The following is an 18,506-nucleotide window of genomic DNA, read 5'->3' on the forward strand; positions in this document are numbered from 1 at the left end:
ATTTGTGCAGCAGTGCACCAAGATTAAAGATACACTGGTGGAAGACATATGTTTAACAAAATAATAGAGTCTGATTTAACTACATGATTTGAAAGTGTTTTTTTTCCCACAGAGACAGCAGTCTGATAGGGTGTGTCTGCAGTAAGAGCAATCACCAGAGCAGTTGTTGAGAACTCCCTTTTAAAGGGAAGGTGGGAGTGTCACCTGCCCATCAAGCTATGGCTGTGGGAGGAATGTCGAATATAAAAACCTGTCTGTTTTCATTGTTTAGGGTGACCAATGGTAAGTTGGCCAGTGTCTAGAGAGCTGTGGATATCTTTCCTGAACTGCAGGTTTGAAAAGTGGAGATGTTGCCTATAGCAACCAATCAAATTCTAGTACATGCTGCAAAATGACAGCTAAAATCTGATTGGTTGCTATAGGCAATATCTCCGCTTTTTCAAACCCGAAGTTTAGTAAATATACCACCTGGTCTCTGTTAAGTTAGCGCCACGAAAAAAGTGTGTGAAACATATGTTGTCTACTGCTTTGCCATTCTGACAGTAAAGCAAAGTACATAAACGAGAAGTTGTTCGTGTCCGCATCAGGAGAAGTGTGCTTTTGACACTAATATAGATATATTTATATATATATATATATATATATATATATATATATATATACATATATATATATATATATATATTGTGGCAAGAGCCCGCTACTGGTGAAGCACACGCGAACAACTTCTTCCTTTTTATGGTTCTTTAGCAAATTATGGTTCACAGCAATTATGGAGACCCTATATGCTTACTATACACAGTCCAACTCTCTGTCCAGATCAGCCAGCTAGCCCAGCGTTGATCTCCCTGAACAATGAAACAAGCAGGATTTTATACCTGACACTCCTCCCACAGGCCTAGCTTGATGGGCAGGTGACACACCCACCTTACCTTTAAAAGGAAACGCGCATCCCTGGCTCTGTTTAGACTAAGACACACCCTGTCTGTTTGCTGAGAGGAAGCAGATTTGAAATCATGTAAGTTAACACACTCCAAACTACACATATGTTTTTACCTGGTTTAATCTCCACCTAGGTGCATAACTGTGCCAATGTTTTATTCTGTTTGTATACATAATCTGCCTCTTGTCAGAAAAATGCCTCCCTTTGTTACAATATATACAAGTTAACCCGTGCATGATACTCATGCATTCTAGTCAAATCATGCTACTCAAGGTGTTAAAAAGGTTCTTGTCATGCATTTGGGCCTAGCCCAGGCCTCCTCAGTGGAAGAGCGTTACTTCCCGACACAAGCGCCCTTTTTTTAACGTGGTTTTTTTCCACATGTCACCACCTCATCATTTTTCTCCATCACCTCATCCTTCATCTTCATCGCCACATCCTTCATCAAGCTACTTAAGGTGTTAAAAACTCCCCACTGTCACCACCGGCAACCACCAACCACTCCCAACTGTCCCTTCTCCTTAAAGAAATATATACGTCAGTGTATAACTCTGCCCAGCAGGTGGCGCTGCAGCTTGTTGTTTTTTTTCCACACACGCCACTAGGCATTTATATAGTAGATATATATATATATATATATATGCTGTAATACAAGAACAGGCGGGGCGCCTCTAAGTGGAATATCAAATATACAAGGTGGAAATGCGTAATAGTATGCGTACCGTAAGGTAAGCAGCAATGGGTCTCCAGGAAAAATTGGAGCAGTCTCTGCTGTACTTGTAGTCCTCCAAATCTCCACCAATCAGTCACACAATATGGAAAGAGCAAACATAGTGTAACACTGAAATGTAATTGGTAAGGGCCGTTCACCAAATACCCCACAATCCTATGGAGTGTCTGAGATTGTAGTCTCAGATTATCATGCACAGGACACCCAAATGAGTGCAGCAAATATGTAATAAAAATCTGCGTACCAAAAATCATGTAGATCTCACGTCTAGGTACTTAAGACATATGCAACATCAATAGCTTCATAATCCCAGCCTCATACACGTGGCGAAATATATATATATATATCCTTAGATATGTTTTGTTTGTAGTGTGAAATTGAGTGAACTTTGGACTTTAGTCTTAATCATATTTAATTCTTTGTTCTGCTGCTCTTTTGGACGCTCTTTCGGACGTCAATCATAATAATAACAATATATAAACTATTGCATGTTTTCTAATAAAATAAATAGCACTGTTCAATTTCAATTTCATGCAAAATTATCATTTTTTATAGTTGAATATTTTAAATTGTAATTTTTTTAAACATCCAGCCATAATGTAAGATGTGTCTTTTCATATAATCTTATCCTGTGGTCTATATGCTGAGAGCAAAAAACATTCCATAATAATGATTTAGAACTTACTACATGTACTTGGAAAGAAAATTGGCTATATATTGTGCCCACTGTGTGGTAATCAATAGTTTATATTGTACCTGGACTAAAGTTGTAGGGGGTAAACTTTCAGGCTTCTAGCTAACACAAACTTATATAGAATAATTATGTAGTATAGTTCATAAAAGATGTCTCATCCTTACAAGTGGACCTAGATAAATGGGCAGATTGGCCAGTAACATATTAGATGAAGTTCAATGTAGATAAAAGTATGGCTATGCATTCTGGACTAAGGATATGCATGCAGCTTCTCAGTATACATCATACTTGCCAACTCTCCCGGAATGTCCGAGTACGTCTCCCAGACTCTCGGGAGAGATAATAACGCAATTCGTGGTGAATTGCATCATTTTGTCGCCGCCCCCTGCAACAAAATTACATTTTTTGTCGCAGGGGAGGGCCAAAATGACGCAATTGACCGCGCCCGCCCCCTCCCACTCTCCAACCATGCCCCCTGCACGGAATTCACTTGTCAAAAGTTGGCAAGTATGGTATACATACAGTATGTGTCCCCCTTTAACTATCCTTTCATTCCAACATAATTTAGACAGTGTGGCATGGGTAATGTGCTTGACAAAAAATAGTCTTCTCATGTTACGATAATACGAGTATTCATTGAAGGGAACTGATTTCAAATAACAGATAGCACATATGTAAAACTGCACTGCTCATGCTTGAATTCTGTGTGGCAACCACTGTGACCTGGTTACAGTTTATGATGTAATATCTATGTACAGCAGACATTGTACATGTATATTGCATTTTTAATTAACTAATTAATTTAATCAACATAATTGTACTTTTCAAAGGCTGAGACCTTTATTTAAGAATTAAGGAGGCCCCAGACATCCTGTATGCTCCAAGCCATTACACACATAAGAGGGGATGAGGAGTGTTTGCTAATGAAAGTCTTTGTTTACACAAGCAATGAGGTGAAGCAAAACACCTCTCAAACATTGTACTGTGTACTAAAATAAATAATGTTAAAAAAGAATGGTGACTCTAAGGGAAGTAGACATGCAAAAAACAACAACTCCCAGGGCAAGTGGGCCATTACCATGGCCCACTTGCTCTGTTGGGGCCATGGTAATTAACAAAATTGGAAAAACTCAGTGGTCCCAGAAAAGACACACCAGCCCTGCACTGATATTTGTTTTATCCCTGTTATAGTAATGACCAGCCCAAATTTTAGGAGTGTCCACTGCTTGTCAACAAAAGTCTTTGTTTAAACACGTAATGATATGAAGAGGGACATTATGCAAAAAAGATTTCCACGCACAGTGCGCTGTGTGTTATTTATTTTTTGCTTAAGGGTCCCCTGTGCATTGCTAGGGGATCACTGGAGTGGCAAAGTTGTTAATTATCCCAGCCTACACAGCCCGTGGGGTCAGGATGAGCCCCTTTAATTTAAACTCACTGTTTAATGTGTGTACACACCTCAGTGAGTCACTAGACTGGGGCTGGTTTTCACTACAGCAGATAGGAACCATCATAAACATAACATCACATACTACTATATAGAGAAAGGTCAATTTCATTGTTGCTAAAAAATTATCTATAAAAAGCGCTTACACATAACATAGTTAAATAATCATCAACACACTTCTGAAGTTGATAACATGGACACAAGATTGATAGCAAGGGACAAAACTACATCAGTACATAGACAAGTCAGTTGACGTAGTGCTTTTGGACGGGTGAATACATGGCGGGAGAACATGTCAGTCTCTGTCTTGTGTAACAGAGAGGTCCTTATTGGAATTTGAGGATATATCTGTACTTTTAGTTCAAAGCCATGGCTCTATATCCTACTGATTGTAATCACAATTTGTAGGATCTAGAGCCAGCAAGGTGTTTTTTTTTCTATTAAATGGCAATGAATGGACTGAAAAGAGAAAATTACATTTTTCCCCCTTTATAAAGCATGAGGACAAAAGCAATGTCCTTTAATTGGAAAATGTGCAGAGCAGAGCAAGCAAATTAATAAGGGTTATAGAAGATTTGTCACGACAATAGGGTTTCTGGGATCCGTCTCAGGACCCTTGGGACTAGCTGTGGCAGGAGTGTAGAGGAAACTGGGAGGTCGGGTGAATGTCTTACTCATAGAGCTTGATCTCTGGATGTTAGGAGGAAGAATGCTGGACTGGACTCTGTACTGGAATAAATGACTGGAACCTGGACCTGATGGACTGGAACATGAACGTGCTAACAGGGAGGACCTGATACCATGATCAGAAACTCAGTGCCTCCAGGAACTCAGACAACTATAGTACCACAACTAGGACTGGGAAGACTCAGAACTCAGGCAGAGAATATACCGGGGTGGCAACCTCCTGAACAGATCGAGACTGGAACTGGACCTGGACAACTCAGAACCTGGGTTAAGCCTGGAACTGGCAGTCGGTACCCTGAGATACAGAGATGGCTCCAGAAAGTGGATGACTCAGAACAACAACTTACTATCCCAGATAGCCAGTAGGAGAGACAGGAATAGATTAGTGAAAGGAGGATCCACACAGAAGGTAACAGCTGGAATATGTACACGAGCAGATAGAATGAAGGTCAATCCACACGAGGAATAAATAAGCAAAGTCTTTATTTCAGCAGGCAGAATAAATCTTAACTCACTCAGAGGGTTAATGGTAAAAATCCATATAACAGCAAACAGGATGAAGCTGGACTTACTCAGAGGGTTAATGGTAGAAATCCATATAACAGCAAACAGAGTGAAGCTGAATTCACTCAGAGGGTTAATGGTAAAAGTCCATATAACAGAAAACAGAGTGAAGCTGAACTCAATCAGAGAGTTAATGGTAAAAGTCCATATAACAGCAAACAGGCTGAATCTGAACTCACTCAGAGGGTTAATGTTAAAAGTCCTAATAACATATAACAGCAAAGAGGGTGAAGCTGAACTCAATCAGAGAGTTAATTGTAAAAGTCCATAAAACAGCAACCAGGCTGAATCTGAACTCACTCAGAGGGTTAATGTTAAAAGTCCATATAACAGCAAACAGGATGAAGCTGAATTCACACGAAAGGTTGATGGTTGAAATCTGTATACAGGAGGCAGATTGCAGCAGCAAATAAACAGCAACTGTGGTAATCTGGAACTAGGAAAGTGTTGCACTGGCAATTTGCTGAGTGTAGAAGGAGACTCTTATAGTCTGCAGAGAAAGCTACTTGGTGGATGAGATCAGGTGTTCAAACTTAGCAGGATGTTTAGCAAATGTCTCACCCAAGATGGCAGACTCCAGTACTGCAGACAGAAGTCACGCTTAGGACCAAAAGGGAGATGTACAGTGATATGGTACTGCCGAGTGGTGTTAACAGGACTAAGACCCCGATTCGTGACAAGATTTACATTTCATTTTTAAGAATAGACTATCAAAGGTATTTTTATTGATGAAAAGAAACTTGAGGGGGTTATAATTTGTGTCTACAAACCATACATGAAATGCTCTAACAGCCTGTTGAGAAAAAGATCCTCAAAACGGGCACAATGTCAATGTCACCCTGTGGGTCTGGAAGGAAATAAACTTCATTATCAGCTGTGCAAAATATTGTTGTTCATGTAAGAGCAGTAAAACTGTTGAATACACAAGAACTGTTATAGCTTGACATGGTAGATGGATTCAAGGAGGACTGGTCTTCTTAGCAAAACATAGATACAGGGCTACTGCTAGTTCTAATCACAAGTGATAGTGTGTTGATCTAGGTAGTTTTCCATTTACCAGTATGGAGCAAAAAAGATAGCTTTTTTTAAATCAAAGGGTAAACTAAATTGCATATTTTTTCAACATAAACCACTATGAAATATGCCTTAACCTTGCTGTCACACATCTTATACACATTTTTGTACATCCTAATATTTTTATGCACTACTACTGCAGGTTTCTGTGCTGGCCACATTTCATATTTTCACACAGTACCATCTGAATATCCCTGCAACTGTTACTTTATTTATTCTCCTCAGCATCCCTGATGTACTCTTTCTACACTACCTAACAGAACAGTAAAATTACCATTTGTTGAATATCCTTCTTCCAAAAGCGTATATGCTCATCTTTCCTTTCTTTCTACCTGTGGCAGAATAAGTGGCTTTCGCGCCCAAGGCAAAGTTTGGGAAAGTATGCCTCTATTCGCCACCCACCTTGTGAAGGCCCCACTTGTACACATTCTAGTTAATAGTGACCCCACAATGATGTATTATACAGAGCTCACTCCCTGGTGGCCAAGTGTACAAAACAGATCCAAGTGCTTGGTTGCAAAATGTACAATGCAGAGCCCAGTCCATGGTGGTCATGTATAATGATCCTATTATTTGTTGACCAGTGTACATAAAGTCCAGTCCCTGGTGATCCATATGCTTGGAGGCAAAATGCACAGTGCAGAGCCCAGTCCATGGTGTTCATTGTACAATGATTATATTATTTGTTGGCCAGTGTACATAAAGTCCAGTCCCTGGTGATCCATATGCTTGGTGGCAAAATGTACAGTGCAGAGCCCAATCCCTGGTACAGTAAGCCCAGAATTTGGTGTTTGGTGTACAATGCTTATTACAGTATCTGGTGGCACAGTATAAAATACAAAGCCAAGCCAGGTGTAGAATTTAGTGTACTTATGTCTGTTCTATTATTGGCTGAGGGCAGCTCCTCTCCACCACTCAACTCATTCAGTGCAGGTCAGGAAACTGAATGCTGTGAGCTAATCATACAAACTCCACTGCACTCAGTTTAGTGCAGGATAGATAGAACAGAGCTGCTATCAGCTGAACAGCAAACTCTCAGAGTAGTTCCAAGCCCTGGGGTTGTGCTCAGGTGATTCTGTACATCAAAGTAAAAACATTGAGAGAAGGGGACGTTGTCTGCGGTAGGTCTATATATCTATCTATCTATATATATATATATATATATAGGTCTATGTAATACATAGAGGAGACAGCTGGAACCTAGGCAGCTGCCTACTCTACCTTAGCTTTGGCCTAGCCCTGTTTTCAACATGTGATACGTTTCTAAATATGCTGTATTTATAACTTTATAAAGGGTCTATGCATTAAGCTAATTTGACACTTTAAAGATGTGGCAATTTCTGCATCTTTTAAGTATAGCTGCCATGCATTAACTGCCTAATAGAGGAGATTTCACAGAAGTCTCCTCCATTTAGGCAAACATTGTGCAGCATCGCAGTACCCATAGATTAATATGGGAACTGAGATGGTCTGCAATGCATGAAGCTTGGAAAAACTTTGTATTGCGCAGACAGGTAACGCCATCTCAGAATGGCATTATCTGTCTTTCCTATGGGATTTTGCTGAAGCCTCTCTGGCTTCGAAGAATCCGATATAGTGAAATGCGCACAGCACTTTCTCCTATCATCGGCAGTGCTGGGCTGCCGATAAATAGAAAAAAATACTTTGCAGAACAGGGGTTTTGCGCAATTATTGAAAAGAAGAGGGAGGCTTGCTGCATTTGGGTGGAACATCAATATCACTGCGCTACATATTGATAGATTCCGCATCCCCACTGTCACCAAAGATGTATAGACCTCTAAATTTTTTCTATTGTATTAGTTTAGAAACCAGAACAACAGCACCAACACTGATAATATCTTGAAACAACACCAACACTGATTAGATCTTGAAAGCAGGAACACTAGATTGGTATCTTCACCTTTGCATTGGTAAATCAATGTTGAAGATGCCAAAAAGATATTACAAGTACAGAAATATGTATTTATTTTACTTTATTTTTCATAATCTATTCCCCGCTCTTATCCTTGTTTTTTCTATCCTCTCTTCCTTTTTGTATGTCCAATATTACTATTTAATTGACAAACAAAATAGAATTAGTCATGGCCTGATTATAATCATCCTTAAAATATTGCACATTTTCCTTTACAGAAAGTAATTTACAAATATGATGATGTTTTAGTTTGCACGATAGTATAGATTTATAGTCAGTAGAGTACTGTGCATACAATGGAAGGATAGCATACAAACTGAAGTAATTATTGTTGTTCTAATCAATTAGTTAATTACTCTTATACCAGCAGACCCACTTACTTTCATGTACTACCTTTGTAACACCAGCTTTGACCAGTTATCCAAGTTACAGCTTAAATACGTAGAACTAAATTTACATTTCTGATTAATTTACATTGAGAGAGAGAGAGAGAGATTACTTTACTGTACATAAAGTTAGAGTAATCAGCAAATTGCTGTGCAAATGTGCCCTATTTCTATTTTCACAGGTACCATCTGATGAATGGGGGGGGTATCCAGCACCCGGTAAAGAAGGAGAAATACCTTGCCGAAGGATGAGAAGTGGCAGCTATATCAAAGCCATGGGGGATGATGACAGTGGGGACTCTGACACCAGCACCAAAATGTCACCCAAAGGTGCCAACCGGCGGGAAAGATACCGCAGGTCTTCAAGCGTTGACCATCCCAGAACCAAGTATGAAACTCTCTGTAACCGTGTTAACACTATCATTGTTTATATTATTATTGACAAGCATTACTGACCATGGTGAAATATTAAAAAGGCTGCTGGAGCGAAAGGGAGCATCATGATATTTACCTTATAGTGATGATTCTTTATTAGATGATGTGTATTGAATAGCAACAATGTGCTAGACATTTGACAGGTGTTATTTTATGGTGATGCTGTTAAAAATAATCTTAATGTTACCATAACACAGATATTTTCAAGAAAATGGTTAAACCACTTTAGTATGAAAAAGGTAACCTTTAACAAATTTTTCGCCATTTATAGATACATATAGTAGATGCTTATTTCAGTAAAAGTTAGCAAATTCCCAAATCATTCCTTCCTTTTTAAATTTACATTATAAATAATTCCCCATTAATATGAAAATACCTCCAAGGAGTGTTACTACTTACAGTACTAACATTTTTAATTATTTTTTTTGGTATAATATTGTTTTTGAGCCAAAAACATCTTCCTTACTTTTGGGTAGATTTGTTGCACTATATATTCCAGCTTTGGCACAAACATCCAGAAATCTGTTGAGCAGAATTGTCATGCATCACACATATCTCTTACGGATGCGGTATTCATATCTGACTGTTTATTCAGAAGCTCCAAGCAGTGAATAAGTATCAGATACTGCTGGCTGACTTTAATATCCTCCTAGTAGGTCGAATGCACATCTCTTTCTCAGCCCTTACTGGTAACGCTTAGCGCTTTCTAAACCCCAAACTGATTTTGCAGTTCTCTAAAGTGGAAAATAATGATGGGAAATTGGATGCATTAATACTGAAACACATTCAAAATGTCTCCCTTAGGCCTCTCGCTGACTAGACAACATATTTGCTTCCCTGAACATTTTAGTCCTCTCTATTTTATTAGACCTGCATGGCAATCTAATTTAAGCATTTTCACTATAGATTCTTATCTTCATTCAATAGTGAAAATGTTCTTAATATGTGGTAGCTCAGTCCTTCCGTTAAAAGCTATCCAGTTGGACTTGACACTTTAATTCAGTACTTAAACATAGCTCACTCATAGTCCTGCAGACCTGTCTTCATTAATTGAATTTCAAACTATATCAAGGGGGTGATTAATATTTAGAATACTGAGAGTAAATGTTTGGAGCTGAGAAGAATACAGACAAGAATAAAAAAAACAGTGTAAGTTACATCACATTTTCATGTATACTTTAGAAAAAGGTTATGAACTTTTTCTGACTGCACTATCAGGCGACTGGCCAGTGGGCCAAATGCCCTGTAAGGCACTTTATTGCCCTCATCCTTCCAGCAAACCTCCACAGTAGTATAATATCAGTGTTTATTTTATTTCATGTCATTATGTGTTTATAACTTATTTGGTCTGCCCTTCAAAAAAAACATGGTCTGCACTTGTTTAAACTATTCAAGGCATTACAACTGTTGGAGTTCACCGATCACTATCAAAGTAAAGATTATGTGGCATCAGGTCCTTAGTCAATGGTAAATAAATGTACCCAATATGCTCTTTTCCTCCCATATTAGCTCCCTTTTCTCGTCACTCTTCACTAGGTTTCCATGTAAGCGATATTCTGACTCATGTATCTGTAACTGTCCCAGCTGCTGCACTCCACCTAAAATTCATCCCAGGGGACATGGCTATGGTCTATCCATGACGGGTCATGTAAGTATTGGAACTGCATGGATTTTAATGGGAATGATGCCTGGAGATGAATGGAATGCTGGTGGGATGCATGTCCACCCAACTTTGCTTGCATTCTGCATTTTTAGAAGCCTGTCGTTTGTATGAATTGCAAGTTTGGGATCACTGGGTGTTGAATGACTGCATCAAACTGCTCTATGGTATCAATTTTAAAGGAATTCTGTTGAATCAGTAAAATCAAAAGCTGATTATTTCACTTTCTGTGTCTACCTCATGATGAGGTCGGAGTGTAACAAAATCCTAACTGACGAACTGCAAATAATATGTAAAATAGCTCATATATTGTAGCACTAAATATTTTGACATTGCCCCTCTTTTTCCTTCTTATATACAGCAAACTCATCTGATAGCGCTACAATCTTTATCTGTTATCTTGTTAATGTCTTTTATGCGTACAACTGAAAAAAAATAATTGTTCTCTAATACAACTAGTCTCAATATCTGGGTCCTAACATTACATCTTTCTTTGTAAATTCTCTAGATGAGCCTGCGTTTAATCTGTTTCTATAGCTTTTCCTCCTGAAATGTAATCTTACAGACTTTACATCTGCGAATAAAATGGTGATAGGGTCAGAACAACATGACCTAATCCACCTGGTAAGAAATGCCCTGTTCTGGAATTTACTATTGCAGTTACTTGTGCTGAATTAATTAATTTATGTACAGCTGTGTATAATCCATCATGTACTTAAGCACAGGCAACTGCAATAATACATTTAGTGGAAAGTTTGGGAGCAGATCATTTGTTGAAGGATCTTTAGGTTCACCTTCTACCTGATACAAAATGCTCTGTCATTTTGCATTCAATAGGATTGTCCAGGCCAAAGACAATGTAGTCAATGAAGATAAAGACACTTTTCAAAGTCTAAACACGCAGCACAAATGGCCTTTTGGGTTGTCAGATGCATACTTTTGTGCAAATTAACCCTATAGTTAGTACATGGATCTCCTGGTAGAGATGGCAGCGTCGGCGTGGGTACAACATTTTTTAGCTTTTGATAGTAAAACTCAGGTGGACTAATGAGTGTCTTGCTAAGAGTGCATTAGGCACATTGATGCACCTTGTTTTGCTCTGAAGTGAAAAAAAATTAAGGACTTTATTTCTCTGGCTGTTCAGAGGTGCTGGAAAGAAAAATTTGTCTTATACTTTTAATTGAATGCATTTTTGCACTTACCAGTTATTTCTGCAAAAGTGCATTTAGGACAAAAAAATTAGCTAACACAAGCAGTTGAAATGAATTGCAGTATTAGTAGTTTTGACCTTGTAGTGACATTTACACTCTTCCTGCCATGGACATGTTCAGGTTGCTTTACAAACATGCAAATGTGGGCTCATCCCCCCCGTTGCCGTAGCGGTTCCAAAGACTGGAAAGTGGGTGTGCATCATGAAATGCGCTTGGTAGACAAATAGCGCTACACAGTCTTGTATATTTTTGTGCTTCAGAGTCTTTGGTGGTACCATTTATTTACAAATGGGAAGTCTGTGAAATAATGGTTTGGATTTTTTCCTGCATATTATATGACTGTGACAGGACCCACCCTCTGATTCTCATTCATTGTATTATCATGATAAGTTAAATAATTAGTAGTTTGAGAATGAATCTGCTACAAAAAAGGAAACATAAATGGATCATAAACAATACATAAAACAACAAAATATTGTTATTTCTACCAAAAAGATACTACTTAAAATGAGCTTAACATACCTCTAATTTGTGAAAGCCCCTCCCCGTAACTAAAATAATGAAATACAAATTGTTACCCAAGCTTCACCCTTGTCAAATCTTGACTTTTCGGTTCATAGGTGCCTGCAGAACTCTGAAGTATTTGATAATTATTTAAAGCTAAATATCTTCACTCAATAAAACAAGAGTTCTAGTCTGAGCCATAAGTGACATCACCTATTGTGACAGAAAATGCTGTTTGACTAAAATCCCTTTGTAGATTTCACAACTGTATAGTCTACATAGTTTGGGAAATTCAAATTTGGTAAATCTGAATCACCACCATTCCGTTTGAAGGGTGATAGAGTAATTAATTAATCATGAAATGTAATGTAGTTTCTCTTTAAAATGAATGTTATTTAACTACCTGCTGTTACTTTTATTGTCTTATGCTTATGCAAATAGGAGCTAGCATAATTAAGCCATGTAACAGGCATTAGAAATATATTTCAGTACTTAGTGACTTTAACACATTTTTTTTATTATGAATAAACATTCTGTAAATTTAGTTTAGTTATGCCTAGGAACGCACCTGCAAAAAGTTAATTGTGATTCATTCCTGGTTTCTTGCATGATACCAGCTCACTCATGCAACTAGACAATGAAAAATAGAGAAATCAAAGTACAGTTTTCCGTAAAGATAGGCAATATACTGTACTTTAAGTTCAATGGTCTGCTCAGCTTTCTCTCTTGCATTTACTGTAGTCTTTGTTTGTGCATGCAGTATGCATCACTAACTCACCTTCTCACAGATGTAGTGCTGCTAACAGCTTTCTCCAAATACAAGGATTCATTTACTAATGCACTGTTTGGATGAATTTATCATCGGAACACCCTGGTTTTTACACTTTATGGAAACATATTTGAACAGCAATAGTGGTCCCTGTAATGGATTTTAAGAATATTTGGCATGAACATTCACAGCATTTGTTTCTACATTCTAGTATGTGATAATGGCAACTCAGTGATTTTGCAGCAGTTTAAGAAAATATTTTAGAGGACGAAAAAAAAATGTATTAAGTTAATCTCAATTGCTCACTCCAGCAATCTTTATTTAGCATATGTTGCTTCCAAAATGAGAGAACTTGAAATATAATTGAACTATTATGTTTTAATCCATCCTTGCTGTGTCTTTTCTGGTAGATGGAGGAGAGATGCACACTGAAAGTCACTGAGTCTATCCACAAGAGCTATGTCTTATAAAGCAGGACACATGTGGGTCTATCCTCTGTTATGTGGAAAATCCGCTGTGTGCGGGCATACTCTGAAAGATTATTGTTCCTAATGCACTTACATCTCTCTTGTCTATTGGAAGCAGGCAACTCAGCTGTTTGTTGAATATAGGCTGGCCTGGGCTGTAAGCTGTACCAATTTATGGATAAATGGATGCCTTGCAGTACTATGAATGTCCTGAAGTATTAAACCATGTTATCAATTATAGCCCACATTTCTAGTTATGTGGCCAGAAACAATGTTTCATAGTTTCTGGCCTTTCAAAAAGGGCTGCACATCATTCATTAGAACCCTAGATTCAATAGAATTACCTTTCTCCATGAGCTATGCTTAGACCATAGCCCAGTTATGTCACCAGGCAGAATAAGAGTTCATGGGTCACAGGAAAATCCAAGGAGACTATGTAGACCAATGGAGATGATATTATAGCAAGAAATGTAAATTTTTTACAGTGTTACATCACAACCTATTTCTGCTGCCCTCATAATAAGTGTGAATGATATAAAAAGCATTTAGCTGCTCCAACATAATGATTATGCTGCAGATGTGTGTTTAACCGGTGGTACTCGTTTTCCCGACTTTGAAATGACCGCAACAAGGATACCTACAAAAAATGATCACTATAAAACCGACATGAATATAACACAGACTTACCTAAAAAGCGACACAGCACATTTCCGAAGACAGCTACTAATTCCGAATATATTGTTTGTCAGCACTTCAATTTAACGTCAGTTAACAGTGTCTGGACCACGCAACTCCACACTTTAATCTAACAGTTAAGCTTACTAATACAAGTGAGGGCTTACAACATTGCCGCTTTAAATTCACATTTCTCTATGTTGCTCTGTTAACTGACATGAAACTGAAGTGCCGGCAAGCAGTGTGTTTGGATTAGTAGCTGTCAGCATGGCGCCCTCTTCGGAAATGTGCTGTGTCGCTTTTTTTGGGGCGGTTTTATAGTGATCTTTTTTTTTTTGTATGTATCCTTGTTGTCGGTCAGTTCCGTAAAATGTACCCAGTCTATAGTGGTTGATAGAATACAGGTATCTTTCAGCTAGACTTGTCACCTGGACTGTGAGACATTATTTATAAGCTATCTAATACTTTGTCTCATTATGTATTGTATATTGTAAAAACTTTGGCCTTGTTTGGAGAATTAGTTTGTTTCAGCCTTCCGTTTTTAGGAGACTATTTAATAAAAAAAAAAATAAGAGCTTTATTTAAAGAATATACTTTCAAAATAATAAAACACATAAACTATATACTTACTGCTAAAATTAGCATTTGCTCCTTCCAACTGATTTCAGTTCTGTTAGTGCTCTAAATCCTTACTGCATATGGTTGTTTGTTTTTAATAAAGCAGCGAGAAGCCCCTTTTATGCTACCATTAAATAATATTGATGCTGCCTCCTGAATTTTTTTCATTTTTCAATTAGTAATTCTAATGTTTTTATTATTTGAAAAAAATAATAATTTACTTGAGATGTGAAATGGTTCATTTTTTTTATTATATGTACATTTTAAGATGAACAATCCAGGCAACCCTTGTCCTGTTATTTATTGTTTTAGCTGATAGCTTGGTAATAGCTATAAGGAAATTGGGGTTGCGGTGCACATCTTAAATTTCTTTAAAATCTCATAATTTTAATGATCTTTTAAACTGACCATTCTTTTAGTCTTCTTCAAAGGGGAACATAAATTGTAGATGGTCTAAATCTGTTCTTCCCTCTAATCTCACATCCCTAACATTATGTCCTGCAAAGTGGATACTAGACAAAGAATTTATAGACAAATGTCCTCTGTTTTATGAAACCTAAAGTAATTTGGGCATTAGTGAAGCCGACCTTGACCTTGTGTGGCATAAGAATTTTTTGTGATTTCAGTCTTCTTCACTTTCCAGAATAAGAATGAGCTAAACCACCAACCAGGAGCCACATGTGAATCACTGTTCAGAGAGGTGGAATCTCATGCAGTTGAAGCCTTGGATCTCCCTGGTTGTTTCCGAATGCGCAGTCATAGCTACCTCCGTGCCATCCAAGCTGGCTGCTCCCAGGATGACGATTGCATCTCTGTCTTTTCCATGTCTGGCCCGTCAGGACCAACCCTTGCCAGCAGCATCCTCAAGCCCAACACGTGTAAGTGTCCACTGCACACATCAGCTAGTATAATGGAGTTATGAGCATGCGATATGAACTTTTTATGACCAACATCCCAAGGTCTAGCCATCTGTCCTCATCGCATTCATCATAAGGTGTTCTCATGATTTTCTTTCCTGTACCCTTTTTTGTTTCTTTCTTCTGTGTTCAAACCTTAGTCTATTATTTTCTTCCTATTTCATTAATTCGACCTAACGTTTTTAGACCTGTGAGCACTGATCTAAGAGAATAAAAATTATTATGGTAGCTACCATGGAGCTATCAGCATAAATATCCCGGCCACATTACTTTTCATACAAATTAGCACTATGAAACTTCCACTTTTGACATTTTTGCCTCTCTTACTCACTCTAATCTAGATAACAACATGAGGAATTTCTATGGTTCACAGATAAATAATATTATATAACTATGTAATATAATGTCACAGTTGGGCAAGCCTCAGTAATGCTTCAACACATTGGTTCAAAGGTTCAATGTTTTGCTAGCTACAATCACCTGTCTTGGACTGCTAAATAATAATTCTGGACTTTAATATCTGTCTTTGCAGATAAAAGATGCAGCAGCTAATCAAAAGAGACCTTTCTCAAAGGTCATATGCTGCCTTTCATGAGTGTGAGGTTATGGCTTGTGTAAAACAATGTGTTGCTTGTCACTCTTACAGTGAATGGAATAATTGTATCTGCCAGTTAGCCAAAGATGTATGTTTTGTCCCTCTCTCTCTCTCTCTCTCTCTCTCTCTCTCTCTCTCTCTCTCTCCCTCCCCCCTCTCTCTCTAAAAAATCATCATATACAGAAAAACAGTATATAAAATGCTTACATATAGTACCGATAATACATTATAATTTAACATACATTATGTTAAATTATCATATATATTACTAAGCTGCTTCAGAAGTAAGTTTCCAGTTCAAATCTAATAATGTGTTACCCTAGTCTGTTGCTAAGTTAACTTTGTGTTTCATTAATCCTCTCCTTTGTGTATTTAATTTTCAGGGATTCTTTTGTGTGTATGTTCGTATATATATATATATATATATATATATATATATATATATATGGGTGTGTGCATGCGGAAAGATATAAATTATGTAGATGCATGTATTACCAGTCCTTTCTCTTTGTGAATGTGTGTTTATGTACGTGTGTAGAGAGAGAGAGAGAGAGAGAGAGAGAGAGTGTAAGTGTGCATGTGGATATAAGATGGGAAGGTTACACAAAGCAAGAGAAAATGAGGGAAAGTAAGATAGTGGTGTAGGAGTGAGTGTGTGCAGGGGTGAATTATAAATAGATAGACAGATAGGTAGATAGATAGGTAGATAGGTAGACAAAAGAGAATGCATGCTCCATTTCAGTGTAGGGATAATGATAAGGTATCCATTCTAGGGATTTGCAGTGTAAGTTAGAAGTAGAAAAACAATACATATAAAACTCAGGCAGAGTGTATTATATATTTAAGAATATACTCATCTTGTGCTGGTATTGATGGAATAAAGCTCATGATAGTGTATGTCATATAATGCCCAATGGCCGTTTAGGTGGTCTTGTGGCACCTTTATCAAGTGCTGCTATACATATAATGAACACAAGCCAGTATTTACAGACCCACTAATAATCAATTATTTAACCCCCCCCCTCCCATTAAATACACATGTGAATGAAGCATACATATTTGTTAACACATGCAAACTCATTGCCAAATAATAAAGATTGATAAACAGAAGCATGTAACCATATATTTTCACATACTATGCACATTGGCTAACTATATATGATCCTGTGTATAATGAAATGGGAAAGCCTGTGAAGCAGTATGGTTCTCAGTCTGCTTCACAGGCTTTTCAGGTTTAAGAGGCTTTTTTATTTTCTGTTATAGTATCTGCTATAGACCATTAGGCAAGGTTTTTCAGCATAATGGTATTTATTATAAATAATTGAGTTATACCATTTTATTATACACAGGATTATATATAGTTAGCCAATGTGCATAGTATGTAAATATATGGTGCCCAGGGAAATGTGCAAGAAGTGTCCTGAAAACTCCAGGTAAGTGTAGTGTAGGGATCTTAGAGAATTGACTGGGGCTAGGCCAGGATTTTTATAACCCCTTTGACCCAGAATGTACTAGTTTGGGTGAGGGGAGGTGAACTTCACCACCCCCCAACAAGGCACGCTGCCAGAAGTGATTATTCACTACATGGCCTCTTTCGCATGACCTGGCTATCTGCCAGCTCATACGTTACTGTCAGGTTTGCACTCGAAGAATTGAGTGAGATCCTGCTGTCTCAGCTGGGATTGGCTAGACTTCCCTAGAGGCTCGGAGTCTAGCAAGGTGGAAGGTATTCACCAGGGATTCCCGCAAGGGAATTTGGACTTTAGCGGCTTCCACCCTGCAGGTCGCGGCACTCCAGGGAAGTTCCCAGTATGACAGATGGGAGAACAGATCTAAACAGCATACAGAGAGATACAGTTCAAGTATCGGTTGATAATAATAACAATTACCACTTAGAAGTGGAACATGAATGCAAGGTTCAATGGAGTACAGAATATACTGCAGATGATGGACCAAGGCTGTTGTGCAGAAGAGTAGAAACAGTCAGCGGAGTTCTACGATGTGGGCAGAATACATAGAGAGCATTGACAACAGCAAGTACTCCTAAGAAGTAGAATATAAATATAAAGTTCAATGGAGTGCAGAGTATACTGCGGATGGTGGGCCATGGCTGTTATACAGGAGAGTAGAAACAGTCAGTGGAGTATGCGGATACATAGTGAGCATTGACAACAGTGAGTACCACTAAAAAGTGGAA

The 18,506-nt window shown here is 38.0% G+C and overlaps 1 protein-coding gene across 5 annotated transcripts in view; it reads left to right on the forward strand.

Annotated features, from left to right (window-relative positions):
* Positions 1-18,506, forward strand: part of DLGAP3 (DLG associated protein 3) — a 406,147-nt gene that overhangs the window by 262,502 nt on the left and 125,139 nt on the right. For 3 of the 5 annotated variants that reach the window (XM_075195497.1, XM_075195495.1, XM_075195499.1), the window contains 3 exons: positions 8,641-8,846; positions 10,430-10,541; positions 15,441-15,675. In XM_075195497.1, the coding sequence (XP_075051598.1) occupies positions 8,641-8,846; positions 10,430-10,541; positions 15,441-15,675 (553 nt within the window). The remainder of the gene's footprint in view (positions 1-8,640; positions 8,847-10,429; positions 10,542-15,440; positions 15,676-18,506) is intronic. The other 2 variants (XM_075195498.1, XM_075195500.1) reach the window with 2 other exon arrangements.

The sequence above is a fragment of the Mixophyes fleayi genome, chromosome 2 (assembly GCF_038048845.1).
Source record: "Mixophyes fleayi isolate aMixFle1 chromosome 2, aMixFle1.hap1, whole genome shotgun sequence".
NCBI classification, from domain to species: Eukaryota; Metazoa; Chordata; class Amphibia; order Anura; family Limnodynastidae; genus Mixophyes; species Mixophyes fleayi.